Here is a 17,080-nt window from a genome sequence, read left to right on the forward strand (position 1 = left end):
TCTCAAGTGCTCATGGAACATTCTCCAGGATCGATCATATCCTGGGTCACAAATGAAGCCCTGGTAAATTTAAGAAAATTGAAATCATATCAAGTATCTTTTCTGACCACAACGCTATGAGACTAGATATCAATTAGAGGAAACAATCTGTAAGAAATACAAACACATGGAGGCTAAACAATATACTACTTAATAACCAAGAGACCACTGAAGAAATCAAAGAGAAAATCAAAAAATACCTAGAAACAAATGACAATGAAAACACGACGACCCAAAACCTATGGAACACAGCAAAAGCAGTTCTAAGAGGGAAGTTTATAGCAAAACAATCCTACCTCAAGAAAGAAGAAACAATTCAAATAAACCACCTAAACATACACCTAAAGCAATTAGAGAAAGAACAATTAAAAAACCCACAAAGTTAGCAGAAGGAAAGGAATCATAAAGATCTGATCAGAAATAAATGAAAAAGAAATGAAGGAAACAGCAAAGGTCAATAAAACTAAAAGCTGGTTCTTTGAGAAGATAAACAAAATTGATAAACCATTAGCCAGACTCATCAAGAAAAAAAGGGAGAACACTCAAATCAACAGAATTAGAAATGCAAAAGAAGTAACAACTGACACTGCAGAAATACAAAGAATCATGAGAGATTACTACAAGCAACTATAGGCCAATAAAATGGACAATCTGGAAGAAATTGACAAATTTTTAGAAAAGCACAACCTTCCGAGACTGAAGCAGGAAAAAAGAGAAAATATAAACTGACCAATCACAAGCAATGAAATTAAGACTGTGAATAAAAATCTTCCAACACACAGAAGCCCAGGACCAGATGGTTTCACAGGCGAATTCTATCATACATTTAGAGAAGAGCTAACACCTATCCTTCTCAAACTCTTCCAAAAGATAGCAGAGGGAGGAACACTCCCAAACTCATTCTATGAGGCCACCATCACCCTGACACCAAACCCAGACAAAGATGTCACAGACAAAGAAAACTACAGGCCAATATCACTGGTGAACATAGATGCAAAAATCCTCAACAAAATACTAGCAAACAGAATCCAACAGCACATTAAAATGATCATACACCATGATCAAGTGGGGTTTATCCCAGGAAGGCAAGGATTCATAAATATATGCAAATCAATCAATGTGAAAAACAATATTAACAAATGAAGGAGAAAAACCATATGATCATCTCAATAGATGCAGAAAAAACTTTTGACAAAATTCAACACCCATTTATGGAAAAACCCTCCAGAAAGTAGACATAGAGGCAACATACCTCAACATAATAAAGGCCATATATGACAAAACCACAGCCAACATCGTTCTCAATGGTGAAAAACTGAAACCATTTCCTCTAAGATCAGGAACAAGACAAGGGTGTCCACTCTCACCACTATTATTCAAAATAGTTTTGGAAGTTTTAGCAACAGCAATCAGAGTAGAAAAAGAAATAAAAGGAATACAAATTGGAAAAGAAGAAGTAAAGCTGTCACTGTTTGCAGATAACATGATACTATACATAGAGAATCCTAAAGATGCTATCAGAAAACTACTAGAGTTAATCAATGAATTTGGTAAAGGAGCAGGATACATAATTAATGCACAGAAATCTCTTGCATTCCTATGCACTAATGATGAAAAATCGGAAAGAGAAAATAAGGAAACACTCTCATTTACCACTGCAACAAAAAGAATAAAATACCTAGGAATAAACCTACCTAAGGAGACAGAAGACCTGTATGCAGAAAAGTATAAGACAATGATGAAAGAAATTAAAGATGATACAAACAGATGGGGAGATATACCATGTTCTAGGATTGGAAGACTCAACATTGTGAAAATGACTGTACCACCCAAAACAATCTACAGATTCAGTGCAATGCCTATCAAACTACCAATGGAATTTTTCACAGAACTAGAACAAAATATTTCACAGTTTGTATGGAAACACAAAAGACCCCGAATAACCAAAGCAATTTCAAGAAAAAAAATGGAGCTGGAGGAATCAGGCTCCCTGATTTCAGACTCTACTACAAAGCTACAGTAATCAGGACAGTATGGTACTGGCACAAAAACAGAAATATAGATCAATGGAACAGGATAGAAAGCCCAAAGATAAACCCATGCACATATGGTCACCTTATCTTTGATAAAGGAGGCAAGAATATACAGTGGAGAAAAGACAGCCTCTTCAATAAGTGGAGCTGGGAAAACTAGACAGCTACATGTAAAAGAATGAAATTAGAACACTCCCTAACACCATACACAAAAATAAACTCAAAATGGATTAGAGACCTAAATGTAAGGCCGGACAGTATAAAACACTTAGAGGAAAACATAGGCAGAACCCTCCATGACATAAATCACAGCAAGATCCTTTTTGACCCACCTCCTACAGAAATGGAAATAAAAACAAAAAGAAACAAATGGGACCTAATGAAACTTAAAAGCTTTTGCACAGCAAAGCAAACCATAAAAAAGATGAAAAGACAACCCTCAGAATGGGAGAAAATATTTGCAAATGAAGCAACTGACAAAAGATTAATCTCCAAAATTCACAAGCAGCTCATGCAGCTTAATATCAAAACAACAACCCAATCCAAAAATGGGCAGAAGACCTAAATAGACTTTTCTCCAAAGAAGATATAAAGATTGCCAAAAAACACATGAAAGGATACTCAACATTACTAATTATTAGAGAAATGCAAATCAAAACTACAATGAGGTATCACCTCACACCAGTCAGAATGGCCATCATCAAAAAATGTACAAACAAAAAATGCTGGAGAGGGTGTGGAGAAAAGGCAACCCTCTTGCACTGTTGGTGGGAATGTAAACTGATACAGCCACTATGGAGAACAGTATGGCGGTTCCTTAAAGAACTAAAAATAGAAGTACCATATGACCCAGCAATCCCACTACTGGGCATATACCCTTAGAAAACCATAATTCAAAAAGAGACAATTATCACAATGTTTATTGCAGCTCTATTTACAATAGTCAGGACATGGAAGCAAACTAAGTGTCCATCGACAGATGAATTGATAACGAAAATGTGGCACATATATACAACAGAATATTACTCAGCCATAAAAAGAAACAAATTTGAGTTATTTGTAGTGAGGTGGATGGACCTAGAGACTGTCATACAGAGAGAAGTAAGTCAGAAAGGGAAAAATAAATACCATATTCTAATACATATATATGGAATCTAAAATAAAAAAAAAAAATGGTTCTGAATAACCTAGGGGCAGGACCAGAATAAAGATGCCGACGTAGAGAACAGACCTGAGGACACGGGAAGGGTAAGCTGCGACGAAGTGAGATAGTGGCATGTACTTATATACACTACAAAATATAAAATAGATAGCTAGTAGGAAGCAGCCGCATAGCACAGGGAGATCAGCTCCGTGCTTTGTGGCCACCTAGAGGGGTGGGATAGGGAGGGTGGGAGTGAGATGCAAGAGGAAGGGTATATGGGGATATATGCATACGTATAGCTGATTCACTTTGTTATACAGCAGAAACTAACACACCTTTGTAAAGCAATTATAGTCCGATAAAGATTTTAAAAAAAAAAAAGGGATAAGGAGAAGCCGAAAGACTTATGTTAGGAAAAAAGAACAGCTTTCTACTTTTCAGTGTTGAAAACACAATGATACATATCACATTTGGCTAAGAATCACGAAGATCACTCATAAGTAGGTAAACAAACTTGTTTTTCATATTAAATAAGCCAGTTAATGTAGAAATTTAAATTTTTGAAAGGATTCTATTATAGCCTGAATTGGGTCCTCCAACAAGTCATATGTTGAAGCCCTAATCCCAATTATGACTTTTTTTGGAGATAGAGCCTTTAAGGAGATAATTAAGGTTAAATGAGGTCATAAGGGTCAAGCCCTAATCCAATATGACTGGTGTCCCTATAAGAGGAAGGGCCTAGAGCCCCCCCCTCTCTCCAGGCACATGTGCAGATACAAGGCCCTGTGAAGACACAGCAAAACGGCACCATTTTACAAGCCAAAGAGAGAGACCTCATCAGAAACCAGTGCCTTAATCTGGTACTTCCAGCTTCCTGAATTGTGAGAAAATAAATTCCTGTTGTTTAAGTCACCCAGTCTGTGGTATTTTGCTATGGCAGTCCAAGCAGACAGATATTATCTCACTACTCTGGAAAAAATGTGCTAGTGCTTTGTACGAGCTAATCCTATCAAAAAAGCACTGGTTTTTAACAATACAAGTTTTTAAACTTTAATCAAATATATTGTATCAATGGCATAAAGATAAAATTTCCCCTTGTTCTATATATGCCTTGGTCACTTTCTAACTTTGGACTGTGATCCATAATAATATTAGTATATATATGCACATATGTATATCATATATATTTATTGTATATATGTGGGTGGAAATATATATATATTTCCACAAAACAACACTTTTTAAATTATCTAACAGCGATGTGCTCTGTTCAATTCTATTTTACTTAAAAAAAAAATTGGTCTGTGTGCTTTTAAAATGCATTTCAATGCCAGTTTATGGCTGGAAGTTTGAGAAGTTCCCTTTTTAAGTATGTTATACAGAATATTTCCTAGTTACAATTTCCTTTGTTCCCCTTAGCATCTCAAGACCCTTAAAAGTACACTGAAGTAAAAATAACCATAATTCTCTCCCTCCCCTACCTCATTCTCTCCCTGTCTCTGTCACACACACACACACACACACACACACACACACACACACACACACACACACACACACACACAAAATGAGCCTAACTAAGACTGGGGCAAATCAGTTGAAATCCTATTCAAAGCAGTACTTTTCACATGATTTAAACTAGAATGTCAAGCATATTGTCTTGCTGATTTGTTTATAATAATGTTTTTGGTTTTATGGTATAACTAAGATATAGATTAATATACACAAACTGAATATATGAATTACTAGTTGAGAAATAGGATATCCATGAAGAGAAATGTTGGATAACTTACGCTCCTAATTACCATAGGCATCTTCGGTATTAATAAGAAATTATATGGCTTCATGTGTTTCAAAGAAAATATTTGTTTGTAGAGAGAAATTAATATTATCATTTCCTATCTTATTCTGTTTCTTTTGGGTGTATGTTTAAAGAATCATGCTTGTTGTATCAATCAAAGATTTTGACACTGATATCTCTTGGTGTATGAATGCCAGATAATGAAATGGAGGGATAATTAAAGGAAGACAGTGGGTGCTATAGTTGCAGGTCTTACAGATTTGTTGTCCTCTGAAAAAAATTAGTAAAGTTGGCTAAGACCCAGAAGCAAAAAACAAAGAAATCATAATAAAACACTACTTTGTCACACTCAAAGTACTTCTGGACCCTTCAATATAAAATCAAAAGTTAACTTCTAAACTATAAAAAATTTCAAAATCAAGATTTAAATTTCAAACTTTCCAAAATTTCATGAGTCAAATTTCTAATGGTCATTTCTGTATATACAGTTGCACAAAACAGATAACAAGATATCTTTTTGAACAGCCAAAGTCAGTACACAGGGAAATTGGTCATAATGCAAACTAGCTTTGGGGAATACATGCGTGTGTATATTTGTGCACTTGCACACACTTACACAGACCTAAGAAAAAAGGAAATAATTGAATACAATAAAAATTCAATATTATATAATGCATTCACTTTTTCATGCTACTGGTATCTTGACACAAATATTTCCTATTGTCTCTTTACGGAATAAAATTTACTCTGTGTCCTTGAGGAAATAAAGAAATAAAAGAAAAAAAAGAAAAAGAAATAATGAAGAAAATGTTTTTAATTGCATCTTTTTTCCTTAGAAATTACCCTCAGCACCAAGATATCATCTGGCATGTAGAGATACTTAGTAAGCTTTGGTTAAATCAATAAATTATACCTCATATGATAACCTCATATAGCAAATTCACGCCAAACATAAACATTAAAATTTTGAAGTAATGTTTAAATATTTAAAACAATAAATGTTAAAAAAAAGTTTTAAAATATCCTTTACTGAATTAGCTAAATAACATTGTTTTTGCACACTTCTTATTTCTCACCTCTTCTTTTGTCTTTTTTGATATCACTCGGAGCCAGTCTCCAATCATGCTCAGGACAGCAGCAAAGTAAGCAAGCCCTACAAGGATCCAAAACCATACGACAGGCTTATAGAAGTCTAGATATTCAATATCTGATCCACCTGTGAGAGAAAAACAAAGCAGGACAAAATAACTTCATATTCATAAAAGTAAATAACATAGATTCCTGCTAAAATTATCAACTAAATTTTGGCTTTCTAAACACAGAAATCGTCTTGTTAGTTGATCCATGTTATTTTGTTCCCATGGAATTCCTTGTTTTCACTCAATTAATCCTGATCTATTTTTCAAGAACCAGTTAATTCTTTTTTAAATTGAAGTACAGCTGATTTACAATATTTTATTAGTTTCAGGTATTAGTAAGTTCTTAACAAGACCTTTCATTACTTCTCCAGATAATAACAATTTTTCCTTGTCCCATGTTTCTTTTTTGTTTATTATAATTGATCTCAACTAGTGTAGCACTTAATTATTCCATGTGTATTAGTTTCCCTTTCCACCTCTATTGCAACAAGTGGGAAACAGAGATGACACTTTTTCTGGTATGCATTTGACTTTGTGTCTTTATCTTATTGCCCATCAATTCATGCTAACCAATCAATACATGCAAACCAATCAATTCGAAGTCAACTTAGACAGAAAGTAGTTCTTATTTTAAAACATCAATACAATGGATTGATAACAAATGCCAGAGACAATGCCTTGGTGGGTCTACTTTGAATAAATAGTAACTTGCAGGTGATATTGCCATTCATGATTCTCTGACTTTTCAGAGGAATTCCCATGTTTGTCATAAATTTAAATCCCTAGCTCTCAAGAAAAAATTGGCAAAGGAGTTCTTTTGCTTTAATCTATGTTACTGCTCCATTCATTTGGCATAGTAACTGCACCTATGAGAATCTGAATACATTTCAATACATCCCAACTTTAGCACATATTAATAGGGTACTTGAATTAAGTTTCAAACACTGAAACAGTTGTGGGTTTTCTTCACAATAGAGGAAAGCACGTCTCTCTCTTGAGAAATTCATAACTTAGCCTGAGAAAGCCTCAGACAATTAACCACAATGGGGTATATCAAGTGATAGGGAAAAAGAATAGAAAGTACTATGAGAGGACACAGAAGACTTCTGGAAGGGTGAAAATGAGAAGACAGAAGGTGAATCTTAAATAATGAGGATCAAAACTGAAAAGTTCAGCGTGAAAATATCTGATATATTCAAAGGACTGTTAGTATTGACTAAAGCTACATTTGGAAGGGGGTCAAGGGAGCAGACAGGTAGAAGAGGGGAATCTAGAAAAAATAAGTTGTATTAGGTTGTAAAGACTTGCCCCTAAAGTAATGGGGAGTAGGTAAAAGTTTATAGGCAGATTCATGTTTGACTATATGCACAGAAAGATCTAGTGGCAGAGAGAGGAGGATTGACAGAGAAGCCCCCACGAGAAACTTTGTTCTGAACTAGCTAAGCAATGATTGTGCCTGAGTTAGACTGGGATGGAAAGAAGAGACATTTGAGGCAGAATTGTCAGGGATTGACGACTAGATAGTTGGTGTGATAAGTGAAAGGAAGGGGTATAGGATGACCAGAGACCACAGACCCTCACTGGGTGATGGTACCAGCAACTGAACAGGAAACACAAGGGAAGGAAGAGTGACAATAAAAGGAAAAGTCATTCAAACTGGGACATAATAAATTTGAAGTGCTTGAGGTACCAAAAGGCAAGATAGCCAGCAGGATCCTTAAATACTAATCTAACACTTAATAGGGCAGAGCAGGAGATAAAGATTTTAGGATCAACAGCACAGAGACTAGGGCTGCTTAAACAGGGGTGGTGGACATACTCAATTCACAAAATTTAACCTGTACATTCAGAAGAACAGCTAATAAACAGCAAATACACATTAAAAATCAAATATAAAATTTTGAATGTAACATTACTCTCTAATTATAAATTAGACTGAGAGTTGCACACAATGACATTTTCAAATTACTAAAGGGTCAGAGTAAAAAGAGAACCTTTTTCTATCAGGCAAATAATATGAACGGATACGAGTTCAGCTTTGTTTTGGGACAAAGAATAATTTTCAAGATTCAGTTTATAAAGTCAATAATATTACCCTCAAAATATTGTAAAAATTTTCACCTTGTGCGGTATTTATTAAAATGTAATTTCTGGGAAGGATTACAAAGGCTAAATGCATCTTGTGATGGTTAAGACTTGGCCCATGGGGGATGCAGCTCTACAAATTCACAAAGTGACTTAAGAAATGTGTGTGGAAATTTGTTATATGATAGGCTCACTCACGAATTCCATTTTTAAAATATTTCCATTTCAATGAAACCAGAATGACATTTTTTCCCAAGTACTTTCTCTTTCAAAACCAGAAAATCCTCATCCAAATAGTTGTGACTCACTTAACACATAAGTTCACCAAAATGTTGATTTTAGAAGTTAGTTCATGCTCAAGATGACTTTTTATAAGGTCTTCTTTCTTATAAACAGGATGTCACAGTTTGAAAAGAGTAAATTAACTTAATCACAAAAAGGTCTATATTTGGGTAAAATGGTCATACCACAAGTTTTAGTGGATTTAAGCCTGGGAGGGGTGGGATGGGGGATGTTTTCCCATTCTTAATTGCCACTCTTAAAATGAAATACTGGCAGTCAAGTGATCCAGGAAAAGCTAATGTATATAAATAGAAGTATTAGCTAAAAACTCACAAATTCTTTTCACTTTCTGATATCTAAGATTTATGAATTAATTTTCACATTATTCATTTGATTCAAGAGTCTTAACCAAATTAAAATATCTGTAATGTTAAGATAACTTACTAAAACGTTATTAGTTTTATTTTTAAATTAGGAAATTTTTTTTAATGTATTGGTTATTATAAGCATTACTCTTAGTCTAGCACATTCAAGAAACCTGTGCATGGGTCTCTTACTTGTTAAAAACCTAAGGCAATTTCTCTGTCCTGGATTCCCTCCCTGTATTCCCTGACCCCATACCAGGCTTTATACTCATTGCAGCTGATTTACAAGATATTCAAACTCTGATGGAGGGAGAAGAGTGAAAGCTAAGACTTACTGATGGCCTACCTAAATGAAATCATGCCATCCTAAAGCCCTGAGGGGGTAGGTGTTGAGGGGAATTGTATTCTTACTCCTCATATTTCCATTGATTTAGGACAAGACTATTAATTAGTAAGACCATTTGGTCATAGAGTTAAGCCATATCTTCAGATGCCTTTTAAGCTGACATCTCAATTGCCATCATTCTTACAGCCCATTCAGAACTCATGGGTGAAAGACTGGTATTGGCTCCCTGAAATCCCAATAGTAAATATCCCCATTTTACAATAGAGAAACCATACTCTCATTAGGTAAAATAACAGTTGTCAGGTTACACAGGAAAGAGGGCATCAGAGCTAGAATCCAAAGCCAGGCCTGCCTAGCTTCAGACCACAGGCTCTTTTCATTGAACCAGGCTGTCTATGTCACCTATGATCTCTGCTGATGTCCTTCTCATCATTAATCCACTATCCATTTTTTGTCCATACTGTATGGTAGCCACTTAGCTAGGGCTGGAATCACTAAGTCAAAAAAAGTGTTCCTCTTCCCCTCGAGGTTCCTACCTAGAAATCAGGTGGGTCTGAAGGTCAGCACTGTTTTACCAGGAGCCTCCTTACCTTGCTTATGTCCTTATTCCAACAGTTTCCAGAAGTTGGCCCTATTCTGCTCTATAGAACTTGAATATACAATGCCCTCTCCTCCTTAAATTTAACTTTCTTTCTCTTGATGCTGCTGAACCACAGAATATTTATAAAGAAAAAAAAGATATAACCTGGATTTAAAGAATCATCTAGCCATTTTGGACTAAACTTACCAATTCCATGCCCCTCTTCTGGTTTTCTAAAATTTGTATTATAGAATACACATATACACAAATATGTATACACATACAACTTTGTTCTAATGAAAATAAAGGTCCTTTCTTTACATGGGTCTGTAAGTATTTTAGTTATCAAATATGGATTTCAATTTTTGGGGGTTTGACTTTCTTTTTATTAATGAAAGCTATTCTGTCTTAATGTGATGGGGAAAAACATATTTTGCTTTAGTATATATATTTTTTATAGTAAAGCAATTTAACTGAATGAAGTGGGTTTTTTTAATAACATCTTTATTGGAGTATAATTGCTTTACAATGGTGTGTTAGTTTCTGCTTTATAACAAAGTGAATCAGCTATACATATACATATGTCCCCATATCTCTTCCCTCTTGCATCTCCCTCCCTCCCTATCCCACCCCTCTAGGTGGTCACAAAGAACCCAGCTGATCTTCCTGTGCTATGCGGCTGCTTCCCGCTAGCTATCGGTTTTACGTTTGGTAGTGTATATATGTACATGCTACTCTCTTTGTCCCAGCTTATCCTTCCCCCTCCCTGGGTCCTCAAGTCCATTCTCTAGTAGGTCTGCGTCTTTATTCCTGTCCTGCCCCCTAGGTTATTCAGAACCTTTTTTTTTTTTTTTTTTTAGATTCCATATATATGTGTTAGCATACGGTATTTGTTTTTCTCTTTCTGACTTACTTCACTCTGTATGACAGACTCTAGGTCCATCCACCTCACTACAGATAACTCAATTTCATTTCTTTTTATGGCTGAGTAATAGTGCATTGCATATATGTGCCACATCTTCTTTATCCATTCATCTGTCAATGGACACTTAGGTTGCTTCCATGTCCTGGCTATTGTGAATAGTGCTGCAGAAACTAACACAACATTGTAAAGCAATTATACTCCAATAAAGATGTTTAAAAAGAAGTAGTTGTCCATTCCTTCTAGGTACTTGGTGTAAGATTAGGAAAACTGCCATTAGAAGAACGGAAGTCTCAATGTTCATAAAGAAAAAAAGATCAACACATTGTCTTGCTCATCCTTTACAAGGATGGAAATCTACAGGATATAGGATGTACATTATTGTTACCCTTAGACATTACCTTTAAGTCTCAATATAGAGTCATTCAGAGTCTTTTTCATTAAACTTAGTACAATTTACTGCCTGTCTCACTGACTTAACTATCACTAAATGTTTTCCTTGTCATTTTTTTCTCCATGTGCTTCTATGGTTCTTCTATATATCCATTCTGAATCATAGAAGTTAAATAACTTCTTGGTTTTGCCCACAGTCCCTAGGACTTCTGAATAGTTTGGAACAAATCCCATTTAATTAATTACACAGATAACTCTCAGTTCTCTGATGAGTTCTCTTGAGAGTCACCAGCTGAATCAGGGGGTGACCAGATGCCTTGCAGAATTTTCCCATATTAACACAGAACCACCAAGAAGAGAAGATAATTTCTTATTTAATTTAATTGTTACTCCTGGATTTCAAACATTCTGTCCCATAGGAAGAGGAACTAGAGCAATCATTATCACTAAGTGCTAAGCACAGTATGTATTATAAAATCTGTGCTCACTAAACAACAGAATGAATGAACATATGAATGACGAATATAAGACATCTCCCAAACAATCACATAAACCCTCTCTTTTCAATCAAAGCAATTTTTCTGAGCCATTGTGGTGGTCGTGGTACTGACTGTTCTTCAGTTGAACTCACTTGTTTCTCATCAGGTAGTTTCCTTGTTATTTGTTAAATTCCTGGCAAATTTTTGCACAGTGATCAGCTCAATAATAGCAATTTTAATACCTGGACTTTGACATAGTTGCAAAATCTAGGCCACATCAGGAACTGTTTTCTCCAGGTGCTCTATAAGCACAAATTGTTTTGAACAAAAAACACTTGCCATGGTATTTCAATGGAGATTTATATGTTTTCATGATAAAATCTCCTTCCATTAAGCAAACTCTGAGCACTCCATGACTAAATGAGTCATGGCTCTGGTTATAAGAGAAAGCAATAGTTTGGTTACTAAAAACTGCATTTCCATTAATGACTCTGAAAACATAACTCCAAGAAAACTTAATTCCTTTTTTAAAATTAATTAATTAATTTATTTATTTATTTTTGGCTGAGTTGGGTCTTTGTTGCTGCATGCGGGCTTCCTCTAGTTGCGGCGAGCAGGGGCTACTCTTCGTTGCAGTGCGCGGGCTTCTTATTGTGGTGGTTTCTCTTGTTGCAGAGCATGGGCTCTAGGTGTGCCGGCTTCAGTAGTTGTAGCTCGTGGGCTCTAGAACACAGGCTCAGTAGTTGTGGCGCATGGACCTAGTTGCTCCACGGCATGTGGGATCTTCCCGGACCAGGGCTCGAACCCATGTCCCCTGTGTTGGCAGGCGGATTCTTAACCAGTGCACCACCAGGGAAACCCGAAAACTTAATTCTTAATATGAGATATACAAAAATGTTTTTTCTAAACTCAAAAAATGTGAAGACAAATGATTCTATAACTGTGAAAACCATAAAAGTTTAGTAAACATACCAGAAGGGGAATTTTACCTGTTCAAAGGCCCAAATTATATTTTCTATATAGAGGAGCATAAGGCATTAAGCATAAACCCTGACTAACCCAGTAAGTATTCAAAATTACATGTGAGATGAAGAAAATTTCATTATTGAACTAAATATACTAAATTTCACTGATCGAAATTCCAAGAAGATATATTTGGATGGCAAAATAAATTTATGCTCAGAAGGAAAATGTGTTTTCATAATATCAATTATAAGGGTTTCTTAGAATACATCCAAACTTTCAGCTAAAATTTTTGGTTTTTATTTAAAAAGTAGGTAATGTGAGAACACCGCTTTGTGAAACTATATATTTGTATCTGGTTTTCACTCAATCATATTATCTCTTATGAACTAACCTGGTTTACAAAAAGGAGTGTGTCGGGCTTCCCTGGTGGCGCAGTGGTTGAGAATCCGCCTGCCGATGCAGGAGACACGGGTTCATGCCCCGGTCCGGGAAGATCCCACATGCCGCGGAGCGACTGGGCCCGTGAGCCATGGCCGCTAGGCCTGCGCGTCCGGAGCCTGTGCTCCGCAACGGGAGAGGCCACAACAGTGAGAGGCCCGCGTACCACAAAAAAAAAAAAAAAAAAAAAAAAAAAAAAGGAGTGTGTCTAAAGACTTCTTTGGGCAGCTTCTAAACAATGACTCACTGTAATTCTAACAGTATATATATATATATGTGTGTGTGTGTGTGTATATATATATTTTTATCCTTTTAATGTGTTGTTGGATTCTGTTTGCTAGTATTTTGTTGAGGATTTTTGCATCTATATTCATCAGTGATATTGGTCTGTAATTTTCTTTTTTTGTAGTATCTTTGTCTGGTTTTGGTATCAGGGTGATGGTGGCCTCATAGAATGAGTTTGGGAGTGTTCCTTCCTCTGAAAATTTTTGGAAGAGTTTGAGAAGGATGGGTGTTAGCTCTTCTCTAAATGTTTGATAAAATTCACCTGTGAAGCCATCTGGTCCTGGACTCATATTGGTTGGAAGATTTTTATCACAGTTTCAATTTCATTCCTTGTGATTGGTCTGTTCATATTTTCTATTTCTTCCTGGTTCAGTCTTGGAAGGTTATACGTTTCTAAGAATTTGTCCATTTCTTCCAGGTTGTCCATTTTATTGGCATAGAGTTTCTTGTAGTAGTCTCTTAGCATGCTTTGTATTTCTGCAGTGTCTGTTGTAACTTTTCCTTTTTCATTTCTAATTTTATTGATTTGAGTCCTCTCCCTCTTTTTCTTGATGAGTCTAATAGTTTATCAATTTTGTTTATCTTCTCAAAGAACCAGCTTTTAGTTTTATTGATTTTTGCTATTGTTTTCTTTCTTTCTATTTCATCTCTGAGCTTTATGATTCCTTTCCTCTGCTAACCTGGGTTTTTGTTCTTCTTTCTCTAGTTCCTTTAGGTGTAACGTTAGATTATTTGAGATTTTTCTTGTTTCTTGAGGTAGGCTTGTATAGCTATAAACTTCCCTCTTAGAACTGCTTTTGCTGCATCCCATAGGTTTTGGATCATAATGTTTTCATTGTCATTTGTCTCTAGGTATTTTTTGATTTCCTCCTTGATTTCTTCAGTGATCTCTTGGTTATTTAATAATGTATTGTTTAGCCTCCATGTGTTTGTGTTTTTATGGTTTTTTCCCTGTAATTCATTTCAAATCTCAGAGCATTGTGGTCATAAAAGATTCTTGATATGATTTCAATTTTCTTAAATTTACTGAGGTTTGATTTGTGACCCAAGATGTGATCTATCCTGCAGAATGTTCCATGCGCACTTGAGAAGAAAGGATAATCTGCTGTTTTGGGATGGAATGTCCTATAAATATCAATTAAATCTATCTGGTTTATTGTGTCATTTAAAGCTTCTGTTTCCTTATTAATTTTCTGTTTGGATGATCTGTCCATTGGTGTAAGTGAGGTGTTGAAGTCCCCCACTATTATTGTGTTACTGTCAATTTCCTCTTTTATAGCTGTTAGCAGTTGCCTTATGTATTGAAGTGCTCCTATGTTGGGTGCATATATATTTATAATTGTTATATCTTCTTCTTGGATTGATCTCTTGTTCATTATGTAGTGTCCTTCCTTGTCTCTTGTAACATTCTTTATTTTAAAGTCTATTTTATCTGATATGAGTATTGCCACTCCAGCTTTCTTTTGATTTCCATTTGCATGGAATATCTTTCTCCATCCCCTCACTTCCAGTCTGTATGTGTCCCTATGTCTGAAGTGGGTCTCTTGTAGACAGCATATATATGGGTCTTGTTTTTGTATCCATTCAGCAAGCCTATGTCTTTTGGTTGGAGCATTTAACCCATTCACGTTTAAGGTAATTTCAATATGTATGCTCCTACAACCATTTTCTTAACTGCTTTGGGTTTGTTTTTGTAGGCCCTTTTCTTCTTTTGTGTTTCCCACTTGGAGAAGTTCCTTCAGCATTTGTTGTAGAGCTGGTTTGGTGGTGCTGAATTCTCTTGGCTTTTGCTTGTCTGTAAAGGTTTTAATTTCTCCATCAAATCTGAATGAGATCCTTGCTGGGTAGAGTAATCTTGGTTGTAGGTTTTTCCCTTTCATCACTTTAAGTATATCATGCCACTCCCCTCTGGCTTGTAGAGTTTCTGCTGAGAAATAAGCTGTTAACCTTATGGGAGTTACCTTGCATGTTATTTGTCGTTTTTCCCTACTGCTTTCAGTAATTTTTGCCTTTAATTTTTGCCAATTTGATTACTATGTGTCTCGTCGTGTGTCTCCTTGGGTTTATCCTGTATGGGACTCTCTGTGCTTCCTGGACTTGGGTGGCTATTTCCTTTCCCATGTTAGGGAAGTTTTCAACTATAATCTCTTCAAATATTTTCTTGGGTCCTTTCTGTGTCTCTTCTCCTCCTGGGACCCCTATAATGCGAATGTTGTTGCATTTAATGTTGTTCCAGAGGTCTCTTAGGCTGTCTTCATTTATTTTCATTGTTTTTTCTTTATTCTGTTCCGCAGCAGTGAATTCCACCATTCTGTCTTCCAGGTCACTTATCCGTTCTTCTGCCTCAGTTATTCTGCTATTGATTCCTTCTAGTGTATTTTTCATTCCAGTTATTGTATTGTTCATCTCTGTTTGTTTGTTCTTTAATTCTTCTAGGTCTTTGTTAAACATTTCTGGCATCTTCTCTATCTTTGCCTCCATTCTTTTTCTGAGGTCCTGGATCACCTTCACTATCATTATTCTGAATTCTTTTTCAGGAAGTTTGCCTATCTCCACTTCATTTGGTTGTTTTTCTGGGGTTTTATCTTGTTCCTTCATCTGGTACATAGCCCTCTGCCTTTTCATCTTATCTGTCTTTCTGTGAATGTGGTTTTTGTTCCACAGGCTGCAGTATTGTAGTTCTGCTTCTGGTGCCTGCCCTCTCCTAACAGTATATATTAAAGAGGACACTAACTTTGAAAAATAATATTAAATTGTGTTAAATTAGGTAATTATTTGACTTCACTTCTGAAGAATCATCAACTAATTCTTTTTATTGATGTATAACTGACATATGTAACATTAGTTTCAGGTGTACAATATAGTGATTCGACATTTATATATATTACAAGATGATCACCACAGTAAGTCTAGTTACCATCTGTCACTATTTAAAGTTATAAAATGTTAATGACTATATTCCCTATTCTGTACATTATATCCCCATGACTTATTTATTTTACAACTGGAGGTTTGTGCCTCAGTCCCCTTCACCTATTTTACCCATCCCCTCAAGCCCTAGTAAATTTTTACAGCACGGATTTAGAAGACTAGTTTTAAAAGCAAGCCTAAATAAGTAGAACTCAATCTTTCACACACTTCCATGTAATTAATATAGCTTCTTAGATTTTAATGAAGAAGGGCTGATCTAGCTCTCAGCCTATAATAGCAAGCATGATTTAACAATTTATCAAGTAAGGCTTCTTATCAAATAAAAAATAAAATGCCAAAAGTTAAGAAACAAAACATAGGAAGCCAGCAGTAAACTGTCAAATATAACTTTTACCATTAACTTTAACTTACCTCTACAAATTTGACTATAAATTATTATAGGCATTGCTAAAATCAAGTAAATGAACTTTGCTAAATAGTTTACTTTCTCTTCTCACCTCTGTGTGAACCACAGTTAGCAATAGGGGGTCTGTTTGTTCATATGTAAAATAAAAGTGCTCCAGTGGACCTGTGGCTCCCAGGCCTTTTTTAGCTCTAGAACACTGAGCACTGGTAAAAGAACAAAAAGGCCATCAGGAAGGAGTACATAATTACTAAGGTAACCAACCAGCCAGTAAAACATATCCTTTGCATAAATATAAATATAAAATTAAAATTTGCTGCTAGAGCTCTTCCTGCCAAAAAACTACTAAATGTTGAATTCTTATGTTCAGTCACATACACAGAGAAACCTGAACCCTTGTACCTATTTGTCTTTACAAATTTGTCTCTAGATGCTTTTGATCCAATATT

At 35.5% G+C, this 17,080-nt stretch overlaps 1 protein-coding gene across 4 annotated transcripts in view; it reads right to left on the reverse strand.

The window, feature by feature from the left end:
- Nucleotides 1–17,080, reverse strand: part of KCNK2 (potassium two pore domain channel subfamily K member 2) — a 166,205-nt gene that overhangs the window by 55,704 nt on the left and 93,421 nt on the right. For all 4 annotated transcript variants that reach the window (XM_067030603.1, XM_067030020.1, XM_067028904.1 and 1 more), the window contains exon 6: nt 6,094–6,233. In XM_067030603.1, the coding sequence (XP_066886704.1) occupies nt 6,094–6,233 (140 nt within the window). The remainder of the gene's footprint in view (nt 1–6,093; nt 6,234–17,080) is intronic.

Source organism: Kogia breviceps, chromosome 1 (assembly GCF_026419965.1).
Source record: "Kogia breviceps isolate mKogBre1 chromosome 1, mKogBre1 haplotype 1, whole genome shotgun sequence".
NCBI classification, from domain to species: Eukaryota; Metazoa; Chordata; class Mammalia; order Artiodactyla; family Physeteridae; genus Kogia; species Kogia breviceps.